The sequence below is a fragment of the Lithobates pipiens genome, unplaced genomic scaffold (genome assembly GCF_037356315.1).
Source record: "Lithobates pipiens isolate NorthernLeopardFrog02 unplaced genomic scaffold, aLitPip1_a1.2 Scaffold_16, whole genome shotgun sequence".
Classification (NCBI taxonomy): Eukaryota; Metazoa; Chordata; class Amphibia; order Anura; family Ranidae; genus Lithobates; species Lithobates pipiens.
Genome location: NW_027507748.1, coordinates 358,231,398 through 358,252,303, shown reverse-complemented (window position 1 = coordinate 358,252,303; position 20,906 = coordinate 358,231,398). Strand labels below are relative to the sequence as shown.

Below are 20,906 nucleotides of genomic sequence, written 5' to 3'. Positions count from 1 at the left end.
TCCAAGGGTCTGCGTTGGCTTACACTACTTAATTGATAGCATAATCTACTAGGAAACAGCAAGGAACCTGCAATGTTTGCTTATTAGAGGACCCCACTTATGTTCTCTGTCTATAAAACACATACATGATCGGTAGTGCATAATGTGCACAAGGGGGAAAATATTGACATGTGGAGCTATATTATTCTCTGCTTATTAATGATGTATGAACACGAATGGGCCGTGATTAGATGGAGCAGAACATTTAACCAACAATACTAGAAAAATATGCATTTGGTACATCTTAGTTGTCCGTGGTATTGAATAAAGAATGATATATAATTTTATTTGTGTCCAACATCTGCTCTTGCGTTGTGTGAATCTGTTTCTCCCCATGACTGCTAGAATTGAAGCAATACATTGGAAAAGTCTGCAGTGAAGCAAAGAAGCGTGTCTGTCCGTTATGTCCAGATACTAGAATGAATGGAAGCAGAGAGAAATAGAGAACAATCAGTGCATGACTGCTGCTCGTTCCCCTGGTTTTCAATCAGTCGCTTTGCCATGCCGCTTGAGAGATATCATAAAACAATGACACAAACTGGCCACTATTTTACACAGCAGGTTTAAATTTGCCTAATTAACTTTGGTTCCAAGGGGCTGCAGGGTAGTCTTGGCCATTTGCATCCAGTGCTGGCACTGGTAAATGTACTATAACTATATACTTAGAGGTTTTTTTTTCTTTCTTGTTAACAAAGTATTTACTGTAAAGGTGACTTTTTTTATTTATTTTAAAATTTTGGACTCTTTTGTGAGGGCTATGCTGTGTAAATATTGCCAACCCAATCCAGCTGGAGGGTCAATGCCTAACAGCCCCGCAAGCACATGGAGTATGCATTTATATCTAATATTATCTAGATATACTAATATTATCTAGTAGTATATCTAAAGTCGAGACTTTTTTTTAAGTACATTTTTTAGTTAAAACTTCTATATAACCTCTGTGACATTTTTATTGTCTATGTTTCCTTTAGGGAGATAAACCTCCCCTATTTGTTTTGGGGACCATTTTCACCAGGATAGATAGTGATGGGAAATCACAAATGTTATGATTGTCACCAGAACAAGTATTTAGGGGAAATACATCAAAACTCCTTTTACTTTTTTTGCAATGCATTAATGCTCATGCGATAAAATGCTTTGCATTAAGGAAGCCCACTAATTTTATAAGGGCTGCCAGTGGGAAGCCCTGACCAGGGTATACACTTGCATATTTAGTGGACATGACCGGTAGCCCAGATCTTATGACAGCGCATAAATGATATGGTGACACTGCTCTTAGGTCATCCAATCCAACTTAGCTGAAGCCTTACTTAATCTGAAACTGGATGGGCTCCTGAAATAACAATTTAAATTGATAACATATCTCTTGACCGCAACTAAACAAACAATTGCAAAAGCCTGACTGAAGTTAAAGTGGTTGTTAAGCCACTATGTGATCTTTATACCATCCCCATTGTTGGATAATAACCTGTATCCTAGTGTCTGTGCTCTTTTAAAAAAAAAAAGCAGATTTCTACTTGATTTCACAGTGCCACTCGGTGCTCACGTGATCCTGGCTCTCTACTCTCCCCGTCTGACAGCTCCAGCAGGCAGGCCCAAGAACTCTGGCTGACGTCAGCTGGGGAGGCGGGGGGGGGGGGGGAGAGAGAGCCGGGAATTGCTGTGAATTTAGGTAGAGATCAGACAGGCGGGGGGGGGGGGGGGAGACAGAGGGAGAGACAGAGGAGAGCTGCAGATAGCAAGGGATGACAGAGGCACGTAAACTAACCATGGTGCTCAGCAGCCATGATAAACTGAGGTCAGTTTACAGGGGGAGGGCATAGGCAGGCAGGATCAGCGAGGTATTTCAGGTGATACAAGGGGCCAGATTGCACAGCACAAGCACTGTGCTGTGTAACATGCTTTGAGGGAGCAGGATCCTTTTTTTAAGGGTAACAAACTCTTTAAGGAAAGAGGTAACAATACATTTTCTATGTGAACAATTGACAGCAAAACTCATTGATTTAAAGCCTAAATTTAGGAAAATCTGGGACCCGCAGGAGACTAAATCACTCCCATGAGATATATGAATATACTGTATATTTTAGACAACTATGAGGCACTCAACTCCTAGCTCCCTCCATCTACCTCATCCCACCTTTTATTTTATTTTATTCTTACCTCTTCCTAGAACTGTCTCCATAATTGAAAATTGTTGGCTTCTGATCTACTGATAGGAAAAATTCTGCTTTAAAGTGTTACTAAATACATTCACTATATCTGGTCTCCCACAGTACACAGAACATGGAAATGCAAGTATTTTAGTAAATATAAACTGCTAAATACCTTTTCCCATCAGCAGTTAGAGCAGTCTTATGACTTCTATCAGTGTCTGGTTGAAGCTTGTAGGAAGAGTTTTCATTTTACTCTGACTGTCCTATGATGTTGCAGGACCCCTGCCCCTCTATCTGGATAGTGGTGATTGGTCCTATGCCGATCACATGTACTCTCCCATGAAAAAAAAAGAAGTTCTCTAGCAATACACACCAAATTAAGCATGTGATGAGTGCCCCCAAGGCTCTGTTCTTCCAGGAGATGGATTGGGAACTGTGGGAGAAGGGGAGGATCAGAGAAGACAGGATCAAACATCCATTTTACACAATGCATGATTAACCCCTTAGGTTCCACAATGAGTATAACAAGCATGCTTTACTGCATATACTGTACAAACAGATTTTACTGTTGTGGGTTTAGTAACAGTTTAAGGATGGGTCTACAGATAAGTTCCCTCTATTGGTACAATTGATTTATTGGACAGTATTACTGTTTCTTGAAATATCATTTGAAAACCTGTCCTATGTATGTACATATGCAAGTTGTTTTATTCAATATACACCATTAAAAGGTACAAATATTCACTACATCTCTGCAATACATGCACATTTAGCCCTTGTTCAAACAGATACGGCTTTGAAAACGCTCTACTTTAGTGCAAATCCAAAGCCACAGATCAATTTCATTGCGGCTTGCGACTTTGTTTAACAGAGGTTTAAGTTGCAATTAAATCAGAAAAAAAGTTGTGCAGGAACTTTTTCCAAAGTCTCTGTGACATGAGTCGTGGCAATTTGAACGGTTCCATTGCCGACAATGGGGTGCGAATTGTTATGTGATTCTGAACAGTCAAATGGCATGACAAATCACATCTGTGTGAACAAGGATTTAACCAATGTTTTGTCTGTTTAAAATATCTGAAAATACAGGAAGATATTTGTTGTTAGCCTTGACTAACTCTTCCCATCTATTCTTCTCCCTAATTAGTATTTTTAGTATTTTTCTGTAGATGCAGCACTTTAAAGAGAAGGAACTTGGAAACATGTGCATGGATTTCAGAAAAGTACACAATATGTGTTTTTTTTTTACTTTACCCAATACACTTTAAGTTGTTACACTGTAAGTTCATACATACTAGTGGGAGTACAAATGGGGGAATCAATGGTGGAAAAGGATCTGGGGGGGGGGGGGGGGGGTGAGGGTGGTTTTGGTAGATCATGAGCTCAATAATAACATGCAATGCCAAGCTGCAGTTTCCAAAGTGAGCAAAGTCCTTTCTTGCATTAAGAGAGGTATGTACTCCAGAGAGAAAGATATTATTTTGCCCCTGTTCAAATCATTAGTAAGACCTCATCTGGAATATGCAGTTCAGTTTTGGGCACCAGTTCTCAAAAAGGAATATTGGGGAACTGGAGAAAGTGCAGAGAAGGGCAACCAAACTGATAAGAGGCATGGAGGAGATCAGCTATGAGGAAAGATTAGAGGAACTGAATCTATTCTCTCTTGAGGAGAGGAGATTAAGGGGGGGATATGATCACCATGTATAAATATATTAGGGGTCCATATAGTGAACTTGGTGTTGAGTTATTCACTTTACGATCAACACTGAGGACAAGGAGGCACTCTTTACTCCTAGAAGAAAGGAGATTTCATCTCCAAATGCAGAAAGGTTTCTTCACAGTAAGAGCTGTGAAAATGTGGAATAGACTCCCTGCAGAGGTGGTTCTGGCCAGCTCAGTGGATTGCTTTAAGAAAGGCCTGGATTATTTCCTAAATGTACACAATATAACCGGGTACTAACATTTATAGGTAAATTTGATTGCCTCTCGGGGGATCAGGAAGGATTTTTTTTCCCCTGCTGTAGCAAATTGGATCATGCTTTTCTAGGCGGGTTTTCGCCTTCCTCTGGATCAACTGAGGATATAGGATTGGGTATATGGGATTGTATGATTTTTTTATTTTATTTTTATTTTTTTTATGGTTGAACTAGATGGAATGTGTCTTTTTTTCAACCTAACTATGTAACTATGTTATGTTTTTATTTATTTTTTTAATGAAATATGCAGCTAATAATCAGCTGGTAATATACAAAACAAAGAACAACTTACGCAGTTCTGTCTTTATTTATGCATGCTACAAACATGATTTTGTCTCGCCTACTTTTGTAGAGTTTATTGCCAAATATGCCGTATGCATATACACAGTCTTAGCTTTGCCTGCTATAAAGTGAGAAAATTGTTTCCAGTTGAAGGTGACTGGGGGACTGACAGGACCAGGTACAAGAAACATTTCAATACAATTTTCATAATTTCTACCTTAATGATGCAGCACTCTGAATATTTTACTTAACTCCCAAACGTTTTGCTGATTCCAGAATTTCCGTTTGATTTTCAGAAGTGTATGCAGTCAGTAGAGGAGATGTTATAACACTGATACAGCTAGACCCCAAAGTCATGTCTCACATATGGTGTGCAGGCTTCTCTTTATTAATAGATAACTAATGACGTTCCATGGGATTCTAGGGAACCTCTTATGAAGACATATTTTGTATTTTATTGGTAACATTTATATTTGCTTCTATTGTGCATGATAAAAGCAAAGGTAAATGTGGTAGGTGTAGCAACATTTCTTAAATTAGAATATTGGAATTTTATAACAACATGACTGATAGACTTAAAGTGGAACACCAGGCAAAATGTTTAGTTTATTGAATGATGAGATGTCTCTTTTTACCCTTATCTGTGTTGGGAAGATTAAGTGCTTCCTGAGGTAACATTTTTTTTTTTACAATATTGCATTCTCTGCATTAGGGTAAAAACCTTTCAACACCCCCCCCCCCCCCCAACACTTATCTGAGTCTTCTCTCGATCCAGCACTGTCCCATTTGCAGCAGCTCATCTCCCCTCTTTCTGTTTTCACAGGAGGCTCTGATGGCAGTGGGAGCTGTTGGCTCCTGCTGCTGTCAACCAAATCATGCCAGGAGTGGGTGAGGAGTGGGGCCGAGTCATGCTGTGTGTTTATGGATGCACACAGCCTGGCTCAGGAGTGCACCCACATGGGTGGCCTTGCTATGGGGGCACTTGGAGAAGAGAAGAAGCGAAGAGGGCTGGTGAGGGACCCCAATAGTGAAGGTTTGGGGCTATTCTCTGCCAAACTATTGCACAGAGCAGGAAAGCTTTTTTTTATTTTAGGGGAAAAAAATTAAGGTTTACAAATACTTTAAAGCTGCAGTTTAGGTATGGCAATGTTTACATAGTTACATTGGTCCAGCTTGGATTTTTGTAAGTATGTATGTGCCATATCTATGAGATCCCTGTGAAAGCTGGAAATCAATGTAGTAAGCAAACAAAATATATGATTGTAAAAACTATTTTATTCAATGAAAAGGATTCAAATGTACAAAGAGTTTAAAATATGAGCTCTGGTTGATGACATAAAAAAACAGGGCACTCAAAATTGATGGTGGCATTATACATCACAGGAACAATGTGTTACATGTTACGTTACACAATAGGATAGATAAGAGTACTCCCGGGGGTATTTCCATGTTTTCACTTCCTTTGGGCGTGCAGCTCCTTTTACTCTCGTATATGTGCTTTTCCATTATATATATCACTGTAGTAAGCACCTCTACTTCAGTGATCTCCACTAGATTCCAGTTCCTGTGCTGAGCGGCTGCCCTGCTGCATTGTGAATACAAGAGGTCAGCATAAAACAAAGTAACTGCTCCTATTGTGGAAAGCTGAACTGCTGATGAATGAGCACACATCAGATGGGGTGCACGTCCTGTCACTGCTGCAGACGAATGAATACACAAAAATAGGATGGCAGCACTCCCATATTAGAAGCAAAAATAGAAAAAGTTTATTGAGGAGATAAAATAATGAGACAAAAAGCAATGACATAGGCAATAGCAGGGGCAAAAAGGTCAACATAGCTGCCATTCAGAGAACACTGCATTTTTTCAAGGAATGCAAGGAGTTCTCTGATTGGATGAGGTGGAGAGATGAGGAAGTGATGGCACAATCTTCGACTCATCCAATAAGAGAACACTTTGCATTCATTCAGAAAATACTATGTATGTATTAAATGGATAGCATGTTCTCAATTTTCCAGATGGAAAAACTTTCTATCGGTAATTGCGATCGTGTGTATGCAATTCCAACATGCCAAAAATCACGCATGCTCAGATTCAACTACGAGACAGAAGCTATTGGCTACTGGCTATTGAGCTTCCTTTTTCTAGTCGCGTCGTACGTTTTGTACGTCACCGCGTTATAAACTATCAGAATTTGGTGTGACTGTTTTTAGGCAAGACAGCTTGAGCTGAATTCCGCCGGGAAAACCATCAGACTTCAAAGTTTAGTTTGCTTTTATGATTCGATTTTCAAGTTAATGACTTCCGAACGAAAACCACTGATAGAAAATTTGTTCAAGAAACATTTTTTTCATCACTACTTTCAAAAACATTGGTCGATTTGAGCCTACTAACTATTGGTCAAACTAATGTCTTAAAATTTAACATTTTCACAAAAAAATATATTACAGTAGTGTATTGCCATGTTAAAGAGAACCTTCATACTGTTCAACAAGGAGTAGAGTAGTAAAAGAAACCTGAAAGTAAAATTTTGGGCATCACTCAAGAATGTGTACTTGAACCCCCTCCATATCTCATTGAACACTCCATATCTCTTTTCATCTTTAAAAAAAAAAAAATTACATGAACAGGATGGTGCTTTCTGAGGAATGGTAAAATAAAAAAATCTACTTGAAAGAATGTAAAAGACTGATGCTTTTAATGAAAAACTGTAGTAGAAATCCACCTTTGATTTTTTTTTTGTTTTGTTTTAAAGTGACAAAAAATAAATAAAAAAGCTCATTGTTGTAACTAAGACTTACTTGAAATAGTTTTTTTAGGGACTCTCTTCCTTTAGAAATTGTTGGTTACTTCAACAGAGAGAGAAGAACAAGGAACCTAAATACTAAATTACCCTGACAGTAGAGCATCAGCAGAAGCATTGTTATATGATTCATATCATGGAACCTCTAGTTAGGTTTAAGCTCGGCAGGAGAAATGACTGTTTTGTTAAAAAAAAATGGTAAAGCTCCATTATCCAAGTTCTGTTGTTTCTGAAAAGTCAGAAAAACTAAAGACTGGATAACCAGACCTACTGTGTGAGCATGTGCAGAGGAGATACTAGACTTTCTGCTTTTTGGTTACTATATTTAAAATATTATTAATTTTAAATGCTGGTATTACAAAATGTTAATTACATTTTATAGAGAATTTAGAGAGATCTAGTCAGTTGGGTTTTATTTGACCAGTGGACCTCTATTTTACATAATGGAGCAGTTAGAAAAAAAATGCTATTCAAGTTTCCATACAGGCTCTCCTGGTCTATATGTATGTAGGGATTGCTAAATGGAAGAACCCCTGGAACACGATGCAAGAAAAACTTGTTAGTGTCCTACAGGATAAGACTAAGAAACTTGAAGTTATTTGGGAACCTTGGGCAGCTTATGTTAACACCTCCTTATGAACGTTGCTTTTGCTGGGGTGTTCAGAGTGGGCATGTCTGTGCTGGGAGTTTGTCATGAACTTGACAGCTTCCTGGACAGGGCCCCCCCCCAACCCGGCCCCATTCATTTTCTCTTTGGGAGTTTTTCCAGCCCAAAACTAAATGTAAACAAAGGGGACACAAGTGACATCATTACCCACATATTTCACTGCTCAAATTTGCAAATTTTTACGTATGTCACTGTTGGGGAGATTTACTAAAACTGATGCACACAATATTTGGTGCACATGTGCATATGTGTATAGTAACCAATCAGCTTCTAACTTCAGCTTGTTCAACTAAGCTTTGACAATAAAACATAGAAGCGTATTGGTTAATAAGCACAGCTGCACCAGATTCTGTGTGCACCAGTTTTAGTAAATCAATCCCAAGGTGTGCTAAATGACCTGAACTTTGCCAGAAAAATCTTCAAGATTTGCAAGAATTTATATGATTGATTTTTTTCCCCTTGTGTGACAGTGCACACCAGTGGGCCCCGAATTCTAAAGTCGCTAATGGACCGAATAGCATCCAAGGATCCACCCTCTGCCGTGTGATGTTATTTAACAGCCAGATGGACCTAATAGGAAGCTAGTTTCTCAATTCCCCATCAGGCTGTGCCCTCTGCATTAGGAAAACTCCTCAGCCAATGTGCTGTCTGTGTGATGGGCGTGCAGCGGCCGGGAAGGGAGAGAACCCACTAAGGAAGCAATATGCCAAGCACAGACAGATTCATGTACTTCTCTATGACAAGTACATGAACTGGCCAGAAACACTGACAATTTTAGTGTGTGGGCCAATGCAATTCTAAAGGGTGTGTATGATATCCTTCATGAATCTCTCATAGTCCAATGAAAGAGACAACAGACAGAGCTAAAGACTTGACATAGTATTTAACACATCTCCACTGTAAGAAAAAGTCTTAGGCCCCTTTTACACATGTGGACCATATGTCCGTATTTCATCCATCCATTTTCGGATGAAATACGGACATACATGCATCCCTATGGGATAGTGGGTGTCAGCGGATGAATATCCACTGACACACGATATCATCCGTCCCCGCTATGGTCCGATACTTCAGACAAAGGAAAATCCTATTTTTCTATCCATCTGCAGAGCGGATCAGATGAACACGGACAGACGGTTCGTGTTCATCTGATCCCCCATAGAGGAGAGCATAGATCTGACAGGGCAGTCCCTGTCATCCGCCAGCTCAGCAGGGATCAACGGAGTGATCCCCGCTGAGCAAGTGGATGTTTGCATCCGTCCCGTGTGGAAGGGGCCTTTAGCTCATAAAAGTGGTTGCTGCCCCCACCTGTAACTGATCACTGCAGCATGTGAGTCTCCAACAATGAAAGCACATGCATTTATATGGACAGGTGTAGGTCAAATAAACCAGAAGGGAGCCTTCTTAAAGGCACAGGGACACACTGAACACCCAGCCCATAGCATCATGGCAGCAAAGGTGTCAGTACGTTGCCTTGCAAACATAATTCATAGTACAAAGAAAGTAGTTACTGCCCCACCTGTAATTGGTCACTGCAGCAAGGAGCATTGGAAAGGTAACACATATAAAAATAATAAAGACATTTCCACGCTCAACTTACCGACCAGCCTGCGACCAACCAAATCGACCTGTCAAGCAGTATGCCTCAAAGACAGGGGTTTTAGTTGCACACATTTGCATACATGCATATGCCACAGAGCTCTGGCATGGCACCCCATTTTCTGTGGACCTAAACTCTAATTTATGTGAGTCTCCAACAATGGAAGTACATACATTTAGATGGACAGGTTTGGGCAGATAAACCAGAAGGGAGCCCACCCCTGTATTTGCAAATGTGTGCAACTAAACCCCTGTCTTTCACGCATACTGCTTAACAGGTAATTTAGGTCAGTCGCAGGCTGGTCAGTAAGTTGAGCGTGGAAATGACTTTGTTATGTTTATATAAAATCTTAAGCTATAGTAAAAAATAAAAAAAAGTTTGATAACCCAGGGAACATATAATATTGATAACAGCTGTGGCATTTGCTGATTGTTGAGACATCAGTATATCCACACTGCTTAACTGAGCATACATGCTTTGTATAAATGGAAATGATTTGGATTTATAAACTTTTAGAATGTAGCAATCCAAGACGGGAAATGTCTGAAGTCTGTTTGATAGTCTGGGAGCAGAAAGACCTACGTCTAATTTTGGAGAGCATACCCCATTCATACTTATGTGTAGACACATCACATTTTCCATTGCTAATCCCAGCCAAAAGCATGAAGGAGACGGGAAGTAGCAGAGTTTTATACAACAATATAGGAGGGAAAATGCCTGGATTCAGAGCTTGCAGTATTCCAGGAAAGAAGAATGGACGTTTTGTTCTTTTTTGTGCAGATACACATCATTCCCAACAGAGCTCGAAAACAACAACAGTGAAAGAATGAAAATATTTAAATTTCTGAGTGCAGCAAGCAAAATACAGTCACCGTCACATTAAGTTGCAAACTGCTAGTCATCCCCATCGGGATATACCTCCTGCCACAAACTGCCTTTTGTGTACCAAATACAGGCTGTTAAAATGTGCTGGTATTGATTACAGAACGAATGCATTTATATTCTCTGTTTTCTTTTTTTAATTTAAATTTTATTAGATTTCACATTATACAAAGTACATATACTTTATTCAAATAAGACAGCTTCATAAAATTCCTATTTCCCCCTTTCTTGCAATCCCTCCTTCCCTTTAAACTTTATAAAAATCATTCTTCCTCCATTTCCACTACCTCTCCTTTTTCATATTACCATTAGCTCAGTATATCTCTTTGGAGGTTATTTACGAAAGGCAAATCCACTTTGCACTGCAAGTGCACTTGGAATGCAGTCGCTCTAAATCTAAGGGGTAGATCTGAAATGAGTGGAAGCTCTGCAGATTTTTATCATCCAATCACATACAAGCTAAAATGCTGTTTTTTTTATTTACCTTGCATGTCCCCCTCGGATCTACAGCAAATTTACTTCCAAGTGCACTTTAAGTGCACTTTCAAGTGCACTTGCAGTGCAAAGTGGATTTTTTTTGAGTAAATAAACCCCTTTGTCTTCTTAAACTCTATCCAACCTTTCCAGATATTTACAAATCTTTCTATTCTGTCCTCTCCATAATGGTGCAGTTCTTCCATAACGTTGGACTCTCTGGTACTTGTCAATTTTTTGGAATCATATATTTTGGAATCATATATTTTGCTACATATATAAAGTGAGGTACCATTGTTTTCTTATATTGGTTTATTGTAAGATTGGTATTATGGAATAAGTCAGTTTCAGGATTTATAGGCATGCTTACTCCCTTTCCTGTCTCTGTAGTATAACTTCCTGGCCGAATTTCTGTATTTTTGGACATTCCCACCATATATGTGTCATTGTCCCTTTCATCCCACATCCTCTCCAGCAGAGTGGTGATTTTTTCGGATGGTAATTATGTGCTTTGGTTTGAGTTGTATACCATCTTGACATGCACTTATAATTCATTTCTATTGTGTTTATGTCTATTGCTGTACCATCTGCTAATTTCAATATTTACTAATTTTCTTGCTCGCTCCAGTGTTCATCAAGCTCCACTTCCCATTTTCCAAGAAAAGGGTGGGGCTATTGGCTCCGCCATTTTAATAAGAATCTTATAAATCTGGGAAATACGGTGCTTCTGGGCCATCTGTAGGCTGAGCAATTTTTCAAATAGTAACAGGTTTTCACCTGATCTTATTGGGTCAGGCGGTGTCTTTATAAAACGTCTTAATTGGTGATATCTTAATTTATCTATCCACAATGCATCCCCTTTGTGTCTTAATTCCTGAATTGTGCATACTTCCCCTTCTTTCATAATATCTATTAACTGTGCATTTTTATCCTTCATCCATGCTCCAAATAGTGTCTCATTCCCTGGTAAAAAATAATTTGTTCCCAAAAGTGGTATCAATAGTGAATTATAATCCCATTTTTTTGTGTGTGCAATAAGTCCCATATCTTAAATACATACATTGTCAATACACTTGTGTCCTTAGTAAAATTATGGTATTGTTGTGGTACCCATATCACCTTATTTAAAAGTGTCTTACTTAATGCGCTTTCAATTTTAACCTAACTTTTTTCTTGTGAGTTGAATGTCCAATCTATTATTCGTGTTAACAAAACTGCGTTATAATATCTTTTAAAATCCAGAACAGTTAACCCCCAGTGTTTTTTACCTTTACTTAATACTGTAAACTCTGTTCTTTTTTTTCTTTATACTGCCATATGAAGCTACGTATCATCTTCTTTAATGTATTGAAGCAGCTCTGTGGCACAAAAATCAGGAGCATTTGAAACATATAAAGTACTTTTGGCAAAATTCCCATTTTAATAATGTTTATGTGTAATACCCAGGAGAGTGGTCTCGTTGAGATTTTTTCTCATTTCCTCTTTAATTTCATTTAATAGTGGGATCAGATTCATTTGATACAGATCTTTCCAGGATACTGTTAATTTTACCTCTAAATATTTTGATTTTACCTACCATTTATTGGGAATTCTTGTAAATGTTGTTCATCTTTCTTATCCATATTAACATTCAATATTTCCGACTTTGGTTAATTTTAAAATTTTATAATTCTCTGTAGTATTTCAATACGCTCATTATATTTGGTAGCGTTGTTATAAGGCTAGAGACATAAAACATTAAGATTTTTTTTTTATATTCCCCACTTTCTACATTCAGGGTGAGAAGGTGTCTTCAGGGATGCCGATAGACCTGCCTCCAGAGGTGAGTGAATACAGATATACAAAATAACTTTTCCCCTGGTAAAAAGTCGCTCCAGTTATTAACCCTTTTCATGACAGAGGTAAAACAAATGCTAACTCCTGAACACAGTTTTGCAACTTTGACATGTATTAGTAAAATTGTACATGTCATAACAACTACTTATTGTATCCAGGTGAAGTATAACTTGTTTTTTTCCAGGGCAAATTGTCTTTTATATGGTGGTAAATGGTAATGATTTTTTTTTTTATTATTATTATCAAAGGAAAACAGCCACAAAATAGTAAAACAATATTATAAAAAAAAATGGCTGTATATTTCTTGCTATTACCACGACTAACCACCAAAAAACAACCCAAAACAAATTCTCCTTCTTCTGATAATTGCAACATTACCACATATGTATATTATTATTTTTTTGCTTGTGCTACCAGTAGGACCCTGAAACAATAGTGAACATCTTGCTTTTGTTATCCTAACTAAAACACACCGACATTGTCTTTAACTGACACTTTAACTGACACTGATACTAAATTAACCACTTCCCGCCCACCATATAGCAAAATGACGTCTGAAAAGTGGTTTCATTATCATGACTGGTCATCATATGACATCCAGCAGGATAAGCCGCGATCGCATGCTCGGGGGGGGGGGGGTGAGTAAGGCGGAGCGTTTGGTGGTGTGGTGTGTCACCTTGACACCGCATTTCTGATCGAGGTAAAGAGCCTCTGGTGGAGGCTCTCAGCCATGTGGTCAGCTGTGTCCAATCACAGCTGATCGCAGTGTAAACAGGAACAGCCACGTATCGGCTTTTCCTCCACTCGTGCTGACAGACGCGAGTAGAGGAGTGCCAATCAGCTACTCTCCTGAAGGGGGGGTCTGCACTGATTGATTATAAGTGCAGCCCACCCATGGCCACCAGGGATGCCCACCCATAGACAGCAGGAATGCCCACCCATCGCCACCAGATGAGCCCACTATGAATGGCAATCGTAGCCCATTAGGGATGCCTGCCAGCGCCTATGATCTGTGCTGATCAGTGCTGTATATCAGTTCCCATCAGTGCTGCTTATCAGTGCCGCCTATCAGTGCTGCATAAGTGCCACCTCATCAGTGCCAATCAGTACTGTCTCATCAGTGCCTGTCAGTGCAGCCTCATTAGTGCCCATCAGTGAAGGAAAAAAATATACTTATTTGCAACGTTTTGTAACAGAAACAAAGAAAAACTTTTTTTTATTTGTAGCGCAAAAAATAAAAACCCAAGAGGTGATTAAATACCACCAAAAAAAGCTCTATTTGTGGGGAAAAAATGATAAAATTTGAATTCAGGTACAGCGTTGCATGACCGCACAATTGCCAGGTGAAGGCATTGAAGGTGTATAAGTGCCCTGTATTGAAGTGGTTAAAAAAATTACTTTTTTTTTTAAATCCTGTGTAAAATACAGTGACCCTGACTTTTGAACCTAAGCTTTGACCCTGACTTTGATTCTGAGCATGACCATTGATCCTAACCCTGACCTAGATAAGACCCTGTTCTATCTAGTTTATCTTAATTTTCATTTGTTTTTTTGTGCCGGTTCACACCAACGCGCTGTGCGAGATCGCATTTGATTTGCACTGCACCTCACATGCAATGTCCGTGCGAAGCGATTTCAGCCATACAGATAGTATGGCTGATATTGCGATTCATTTGGACCAAACTCACACAGGACCCTTTTTTGCTGTCCACACCAGAATCGGATCGCATGAGTCTTCACACCCATGCAATCCGATTCCTGTCCAAATTGACAGTTTGCAGTGCGATATGCGAGCTGAAATGGGGGTGTCATTAACAACATATTGACACTCTTGGCAGTTAGAATATGGCTGAGTGAATTGCTGTGCAGTTGATTAGCAGGGTTCCCACCATAGGTGTGCACAGTCTGTTGCATTAGTATGTGCACTTCAAAGCTCTCAAAGTTCATACACATATGCGTGTGTGCATGTGTAGTCATACAGACGGTGTCAGTAGAGCAGAGATTGGTGTCAGCAGGACACTGGATAATTATTGTTTTTAGATGGATCAATCTTTGGGTTATGAATATTTATCTGACCTCAGCCAATCCCAGGAAGTGGCCACTGAGAAAGTGGCTAGGTAGAAGATAAATGATTGGGAATTCTTATTCAGTGCTCTCTTCTCCTGCGGCCTCTGCCCCTGGGAGGCAACCCATGCTACTGAAAATCTGTTGCTGTTAGGTCTCAGCACATTCTTGGCTGAGGGCCTGATAGACATCTGCTGGAGGACACTGCCTTAGGAAGCTGGGCTGGAGCAAATCCCTTTTCAGTAAAGAATGTTGCATGGAAGCTGGTTGGGAACTGTCTCTGGACATTGTGATATCTTTTGAAAATTACAAATGATGCGCTCTAATTAACTTCCCACCTAGTGCATCAGTAGTGCAAATTAGACAACATGATAATACTTAATAAAAACACCATGTGCAATTAACAAGAATAAAGTGCTAAGTACTTGAAATATAAAGTGCTTAGTGCTTGAAATATTCAAATAACACACTATGCCCCACTTCCTACAAAAGTACTAAGTGCTTATTATTATAATAAAGTGCTGAGTGCTTAGTAATTGAACCAATATGTGCTAAAGTGCTAATGTGCTTAATGAACTCCCAAATAATTATAATTGAAAAGTGCTAAATCAATAAAATGCTGATATGCTAGGTATACTCCAATCAGCGTGCTCCAAATAAACATAAAATTATTAACGTGATGAGCAGACAATGAATATTGCATAAAACTCATATGTGTGTTAACTCCAATACACGTAAAGAAATCCAATAAATGCACGTCAGAAATGATAGATACCAATAAAAATGTCCATTATCCTAGTGTAGTTTCCAAATTCTGCTTATTTCAGCTCAAAAAAGTATCAATCTCTCAAAGCCACTATTGATTTTGACCGGTCTTAACAATATGCTGGATTCACAAGTTACTGACCGCCGTTCCTGTGTGCAGACTCATACAATGAAGCAGAGACACATATCATAGCACAATATGTATATGTATAATATGCACCAACGAATATATGTAAAAGCAAAGATTCCACTCACAAAACCTCAGGTTACACAGCACTTTCAGGTAAAGGTAAAATTCAAGTATTATCATGTTGTCTAATTTGCAGGACTGATGCACTAGGTGGGAAGTTAATCAGAGCGCATCATTTGGAATTTTCTATTAGTATTTATAGTGTCGGATCACCTTGATATGATCGCAGCTTAATTATTTAGTAATTTCTCAGCCTTTCAGTTTCTATATCCATTTTTGCACTTTAGCATTTTTGTGATATCTTTTGCCTACATTGTCAGGTGTTCCTGTGCTTTGAGGGTTAGATACCATAGCTCACTATGGGTACTGTGATTACTCTTACAGAATCTCAGACTAGCTGTCTGCAATACTTAAGGCTGCTACTGAAGGATTTTGCCAGAGAATCTGTCCTTCTGCACCTTCTGGTGTTTTTGGAGTATCCTGTACCCTGAGCCCTCTCTCCTGCAATAAAACTTAAAAAAAACCTCATAGACTGAGCCTGAGCTTTGTTGGTGTCTGGGCTTGGTGACCTCTGAATGGGTAAGGCATCTGTTATTTGCGTGCTCCCTTTGGGATTAAGCACTACGCAATATTTGAGAATGCCTTTACAAATTATTTTTTACCTTTTTTCCTTACATCATCCTGAGTCTTTGGCTCATTCTACAGGTACCGCTGAGGGGCGGCGTAATTCTGTATCCTTTTGCAACTAATGGTAATGTCATGCTATTAGTTCTAGATTCCATACTGTATCCCTACACCTAGAACAATGGTTGTCAAATAAAAACACTTCAGACAAAGAGCTAGATCTTTGAGAAGGCCAACTAGGCAGGTGTCTAAGGTCCAGTGAATCTCTACTGGGCCCCACTGCAACCTTCACACTCATGCAGTAAACCAAAGGATAGCAGTGTTAATCAAAGCTAGTAAAGGAGATTTTTAGGGCCTTGTCCAAAACAGGACAAGAAAGGCATAAACTGGGGACTAAACTTCAGTAACCTACAATCACAAACTATAACGGCAACATGGTGGAGACAAAGGTAAGTAAAAAAACATAATCTTTATTATACAATGTTAAAATTACATTAAAATAGAAGTATCACCACGAGACAATTGGGGGTAGTGTAATATTATTTATGGGTTGTATGTCACTCATATGTGAAATACAAACATATATAGACATCCAGATGAATGCAATCACAACAGATGATGTGCGTGGTGAACTACTGTCTGTAGGTCAACATTTCACCGAACATTTGGCTTCCTCAGGACCAGACAAGAAGAGAGCAGATTACCGGTGGTCATAGCCAACTGAACATGTGCCTGTTACCTCCCTAGACAGGCATAGGTGTACCACAGGCAGAGAACCCCCCACGCAGTCACCGCATGGATGGAGATGGCCAAAATGACAGTTTTAAATATGAGATCTTTAAATTTGAGGGGAGATAAGTCCAATGGGATAGATTGCTTATAGATTGGGATAGATGTAATCAGTAACCAGTACCAGCATACAACAGAGATGGAAATTAAGGTAACAATGTAAAAAAGCATATCAAAACAAATCCCAAAATGCATCTTCCCAACTTCATTTACCACAGCACTGGACTAGATAACCTACTGAGCCCAAGGCACAGTCTCACCACAACAGGAACTGTCAGAGCTTGACAATCATACCAGCATACTGGCATACTGGCAGCCAGAGACCAGTACCTGTATACAGAGGCGTGACTAGAAACCATAGGGCTCCGGTGCAAGAAATCAGGAAGGGCCCCCCGAAAAGCATGATTTTGATACTATATTTTTTTCCACTGTACAACATTTCTGTTTCTGATTTTAACTTACCGTAACTGTCAAGAGGAAGAACAACTTTATCCGTGCCCACAAATGCAGCCTGCCTGTGTCCCCAGTGCAGCCTGTGTCCCCAGTGCAACTTGTGTCACCAGTGCAACCTGTGTCCCCAGTGAAACCTGTGTACCCAGTGCAGCCTGTGCCACCAATGCAGCCTGTGTCACCAGTGCAGCCTGTGTCACCATTGCAGTCTGTGTCACCAGTGCAACCTGTGTCCCCAATGCAGCCCTGTGTCACCAATGCAGTGGTGGTACTGGAGGGGGCGTGGTACTGGAGAGGGGGGTGGTGGTACTGGAGGGGGGTGGTGGTGGTACTGGAGGGGGGTTGTTGGTACTGGAGGGTTGTGGCAGTGGTACTGGAGGGGGTGAGGTGGTGGTACTGGAGAAGGGGTGTGGTACTGAAGGGCGGTGACAGTGGTACTGGAGGAGGGGTGGTGGTACTTGAGGGGGTGGTGGTGGTACTGGTACTGAAGGGCGGTGGCGGTGGTACCGGAGGGGGCTTGGTGGTGGTACTGGAGTGGTGTGGTGGTACTGGAGAGCGGTGGCAGTGGTACTGGAAGGGGGTGGTGGTGGTACTGGAAGGCGGTGGCAGTGGTACTGGAGGGGGGTGGTGGTACTGGAGGGCGGGGGCAGTGGTACTGGAGGGCGGTGGAATTGGAGGGCGGTGGCGGTGGTACCGAAGGGTGATGGTGGTACTGGAGGGGGGTGGTGGTGGTACTGGAGGGGTGTAGTGGTACTGGAGGGGGTGGTGGTGATACTGGAGGGGGGTGGTGGTACTGAAGGGTGGTGGTGGTGATACTGGAGGGGTGTAGTGGTACTGGAGGGGGTGGTGGTGATACTGGAGGGGGTTGGTGGTACTGGAGGGTGGTGGTGGTGATACTGGAGGGGGGGTGTTGGTACTGGAGGGGGGGTGTTGGTACTGGAGGGGGGTGGTGGTGATACTGGAGGGGGGTGGTGGTGGTACTGGATGGCGGTGGTAGTGATACTGGAGGGGGGTGGTGGTGATACTGGAGGGGATTGGAGGTACTGAAGGGTGGTAGTGGTCATACTGGAGGGGGGTGGTGGTACTGGAGGGCGGTGGTGGTGATACTGGAGGGGGGTGGTGGTACTGGAGTGCAGTGGTAGTGATACTGGAGGGGGGTGGTGGTCATACTGGAGGGGGGTGGTGGTACTGGAGGGGGGGTGTTGGTACTGGAGGGCGGTGGTGGTGATACTGGAGGGGGGTGGTGGTACTGGAGTGCAGTGGTAGTGATACTGGAGGGCGGTGGTGGTGATACTGGAGGGGGGTGGTGGTACTGGAGGGCAGTGGTGGTGATACTGGAGGGGGGTGGTGGGGGTATTGGAGGGCGGTGGTGGTGATACTGGAGGGGGACCTCTTACTGATCCCATCCCCCCACCACCACCACCACTGATCTCACCCCTATCCCCCCACCACCTCTTTTGTAAAGGTGATGGGGGATAGGGATGAGATCAGTGGTGGTGGTGGTGGGATCGATCAATTGCAATGCGAAATGGTTACTTACTGCCTATCAATCGATCGATTCCCCCTCCTCAGAAATGATCCTTTACGACATGCCTCCTCCAGGAATGCCTTGCCTCAGGTCACCGTAGGTACACACCACGCATTTGCAGAGGGGAGAGCTCCTCCCCCGCCTTCACTGAATTGGTCTGCTTAGTTTTTTTTAGTGTCCGCTCCACCTCCCTTACAGTTGCTCTGCTTCTGGATAGCCGGAGGCAGAGCGCTTCTCTCTCACGTTTTTTCCCCTCATAGCGGGTGAAAGCCCCCCTCCCCACGGGATGAACCTGACAGACACACACCCCGGACAGTCAGGTGGGTCCCTCATGCAGTGGGCGGAGCGGCCGGTGGGCCCCCTGAAGTGGCAGAGACCTACAGGGCCCAGTCGCACTTGCGGCTGTTGCAACCCTGATAAATCCGCCACTGCCTGTATACACTTAAGTACAATGTGTATACAGGTACTGGTACTACACTCTGGGGCTCTGATAGGAGGGACGCTGTCTTATTACACACAGCATCTCTGCCTGTCCCTCCACTCTGCTGCCCATTCGCAGAATCTTTGTTTTTTGTGAACAAGTTACAAATCATTCTGTGATTGACAGGAGGAGTGGAGTGGTGGGCATTGTAGCTGCGTGTGATTCTGCAGATGAAGGAGTTGAGACTAGAAGGTCCAGCACCAGAGCTCTGGAAATGTAGTGACAGCTATCCTTCCAAAGCTACAAAAAATGGCAGATGTAAATAAAAGTGATAATTCCATGAGGTGGCATGCACCTCTTTGGACTTAACTCATAGTAGGCCTGCACAGTTTACATTTCCAATTTACATCATGTTCTGACCTGGCAGCAGGCAGTACATTAGACAATGATCATGTTGTAGTGCCTGGGCACCACTTCTGGTCTACCCACAAATCTAGCCTTAGCCGCTATATGTTTGTGGCCAGCTCTGGCACTGAATTTGGATATCTAACTGCACAAAGATAGCTTCTGTAACGTTTTATAAAAACAGAATACTTTTTCTGTCTAAATGACAAGCAGACCGTAACTGATGCAGATGTATTTAGACAATGATACTTCTGAAATAGCTCTTATAATCCAGCATGAAAACTGAATGACTGCATTTTCCTATTTTTGTGGAGCTTCAATTTAAACTCAAGCTCTTATATGACAGCAATGAGCACACACGATTCTTACCAGGCACAATTCTTCAAATGAACACAAGTATTTTCTTCTTCCAATGCACAAATAAATACGAATACTATTTGAGTGAAAGGACACATTTTCCAGTGCCAAAAAAATGAGCCAAGCCCACAAAAATTGATTGAAAATACACCACACAAACACTGGCACGTAGATTTCAATTTTCTTTTTTTTAATTATCCCCATTTTTGTCTGTTGTATACTATGTAATACTGTTTGAATAAACTATCATTGATTACTTTTTGGGCAATGAGCTTTTCTTTTTATTAATATATCCAACATTTGGAATAGCAGATTGAAGACATTTGTGTTTGATTATAGTGGTCAAAACAGACTGGATGGGTTATTGTAATGTATTCATATCATACCTGCCCTGCACAAAATTTTATATTTTTTACGTAAAGGCTGGTAAAACCCAGAAGTTATATTTTAGTTAGATCCTTAATATGGTGAAGGGTCTACTAAAACAAGATTTTTATCAGCTTACCAGAGTACAGTTTTGGTAAATCCAGGCTGCAAACATGGTGACAGGAAAAACGCAAAAAGGTGAAGAGACCTTATGCACTACAAGATATACTGGGCCATA

The 20,906-nt window shown here is 41.1% G+C and overlaps 1 protein-coding gene across 10 annotated transcripts in view; it reads left to right on the top strand.

Annotated features, from left to right (window-relative positions):
* COL16A1 (collagen type XVI alpha 1 chain) overlaps positions 1-20,906 on the top strand; it is a 294,574-nt gene that overhangs the window by 98,878 nt on the left and 174,790 nt on the right. For all 10 annotated transcript variants that reach the window (XM_077481956.1, XM_077481958.1, XM_077481954.1 and 7 more), the window contains exon 9: positions 12,651-12,695. In XM_077481956.1, the coding sequence (XP_077338082.1) occupies positions 12,651-12,695 (45 nt within the window). The remainder of the gene's footprint in view (positions 1-12,650; positions 12,696-20,906) is intronic.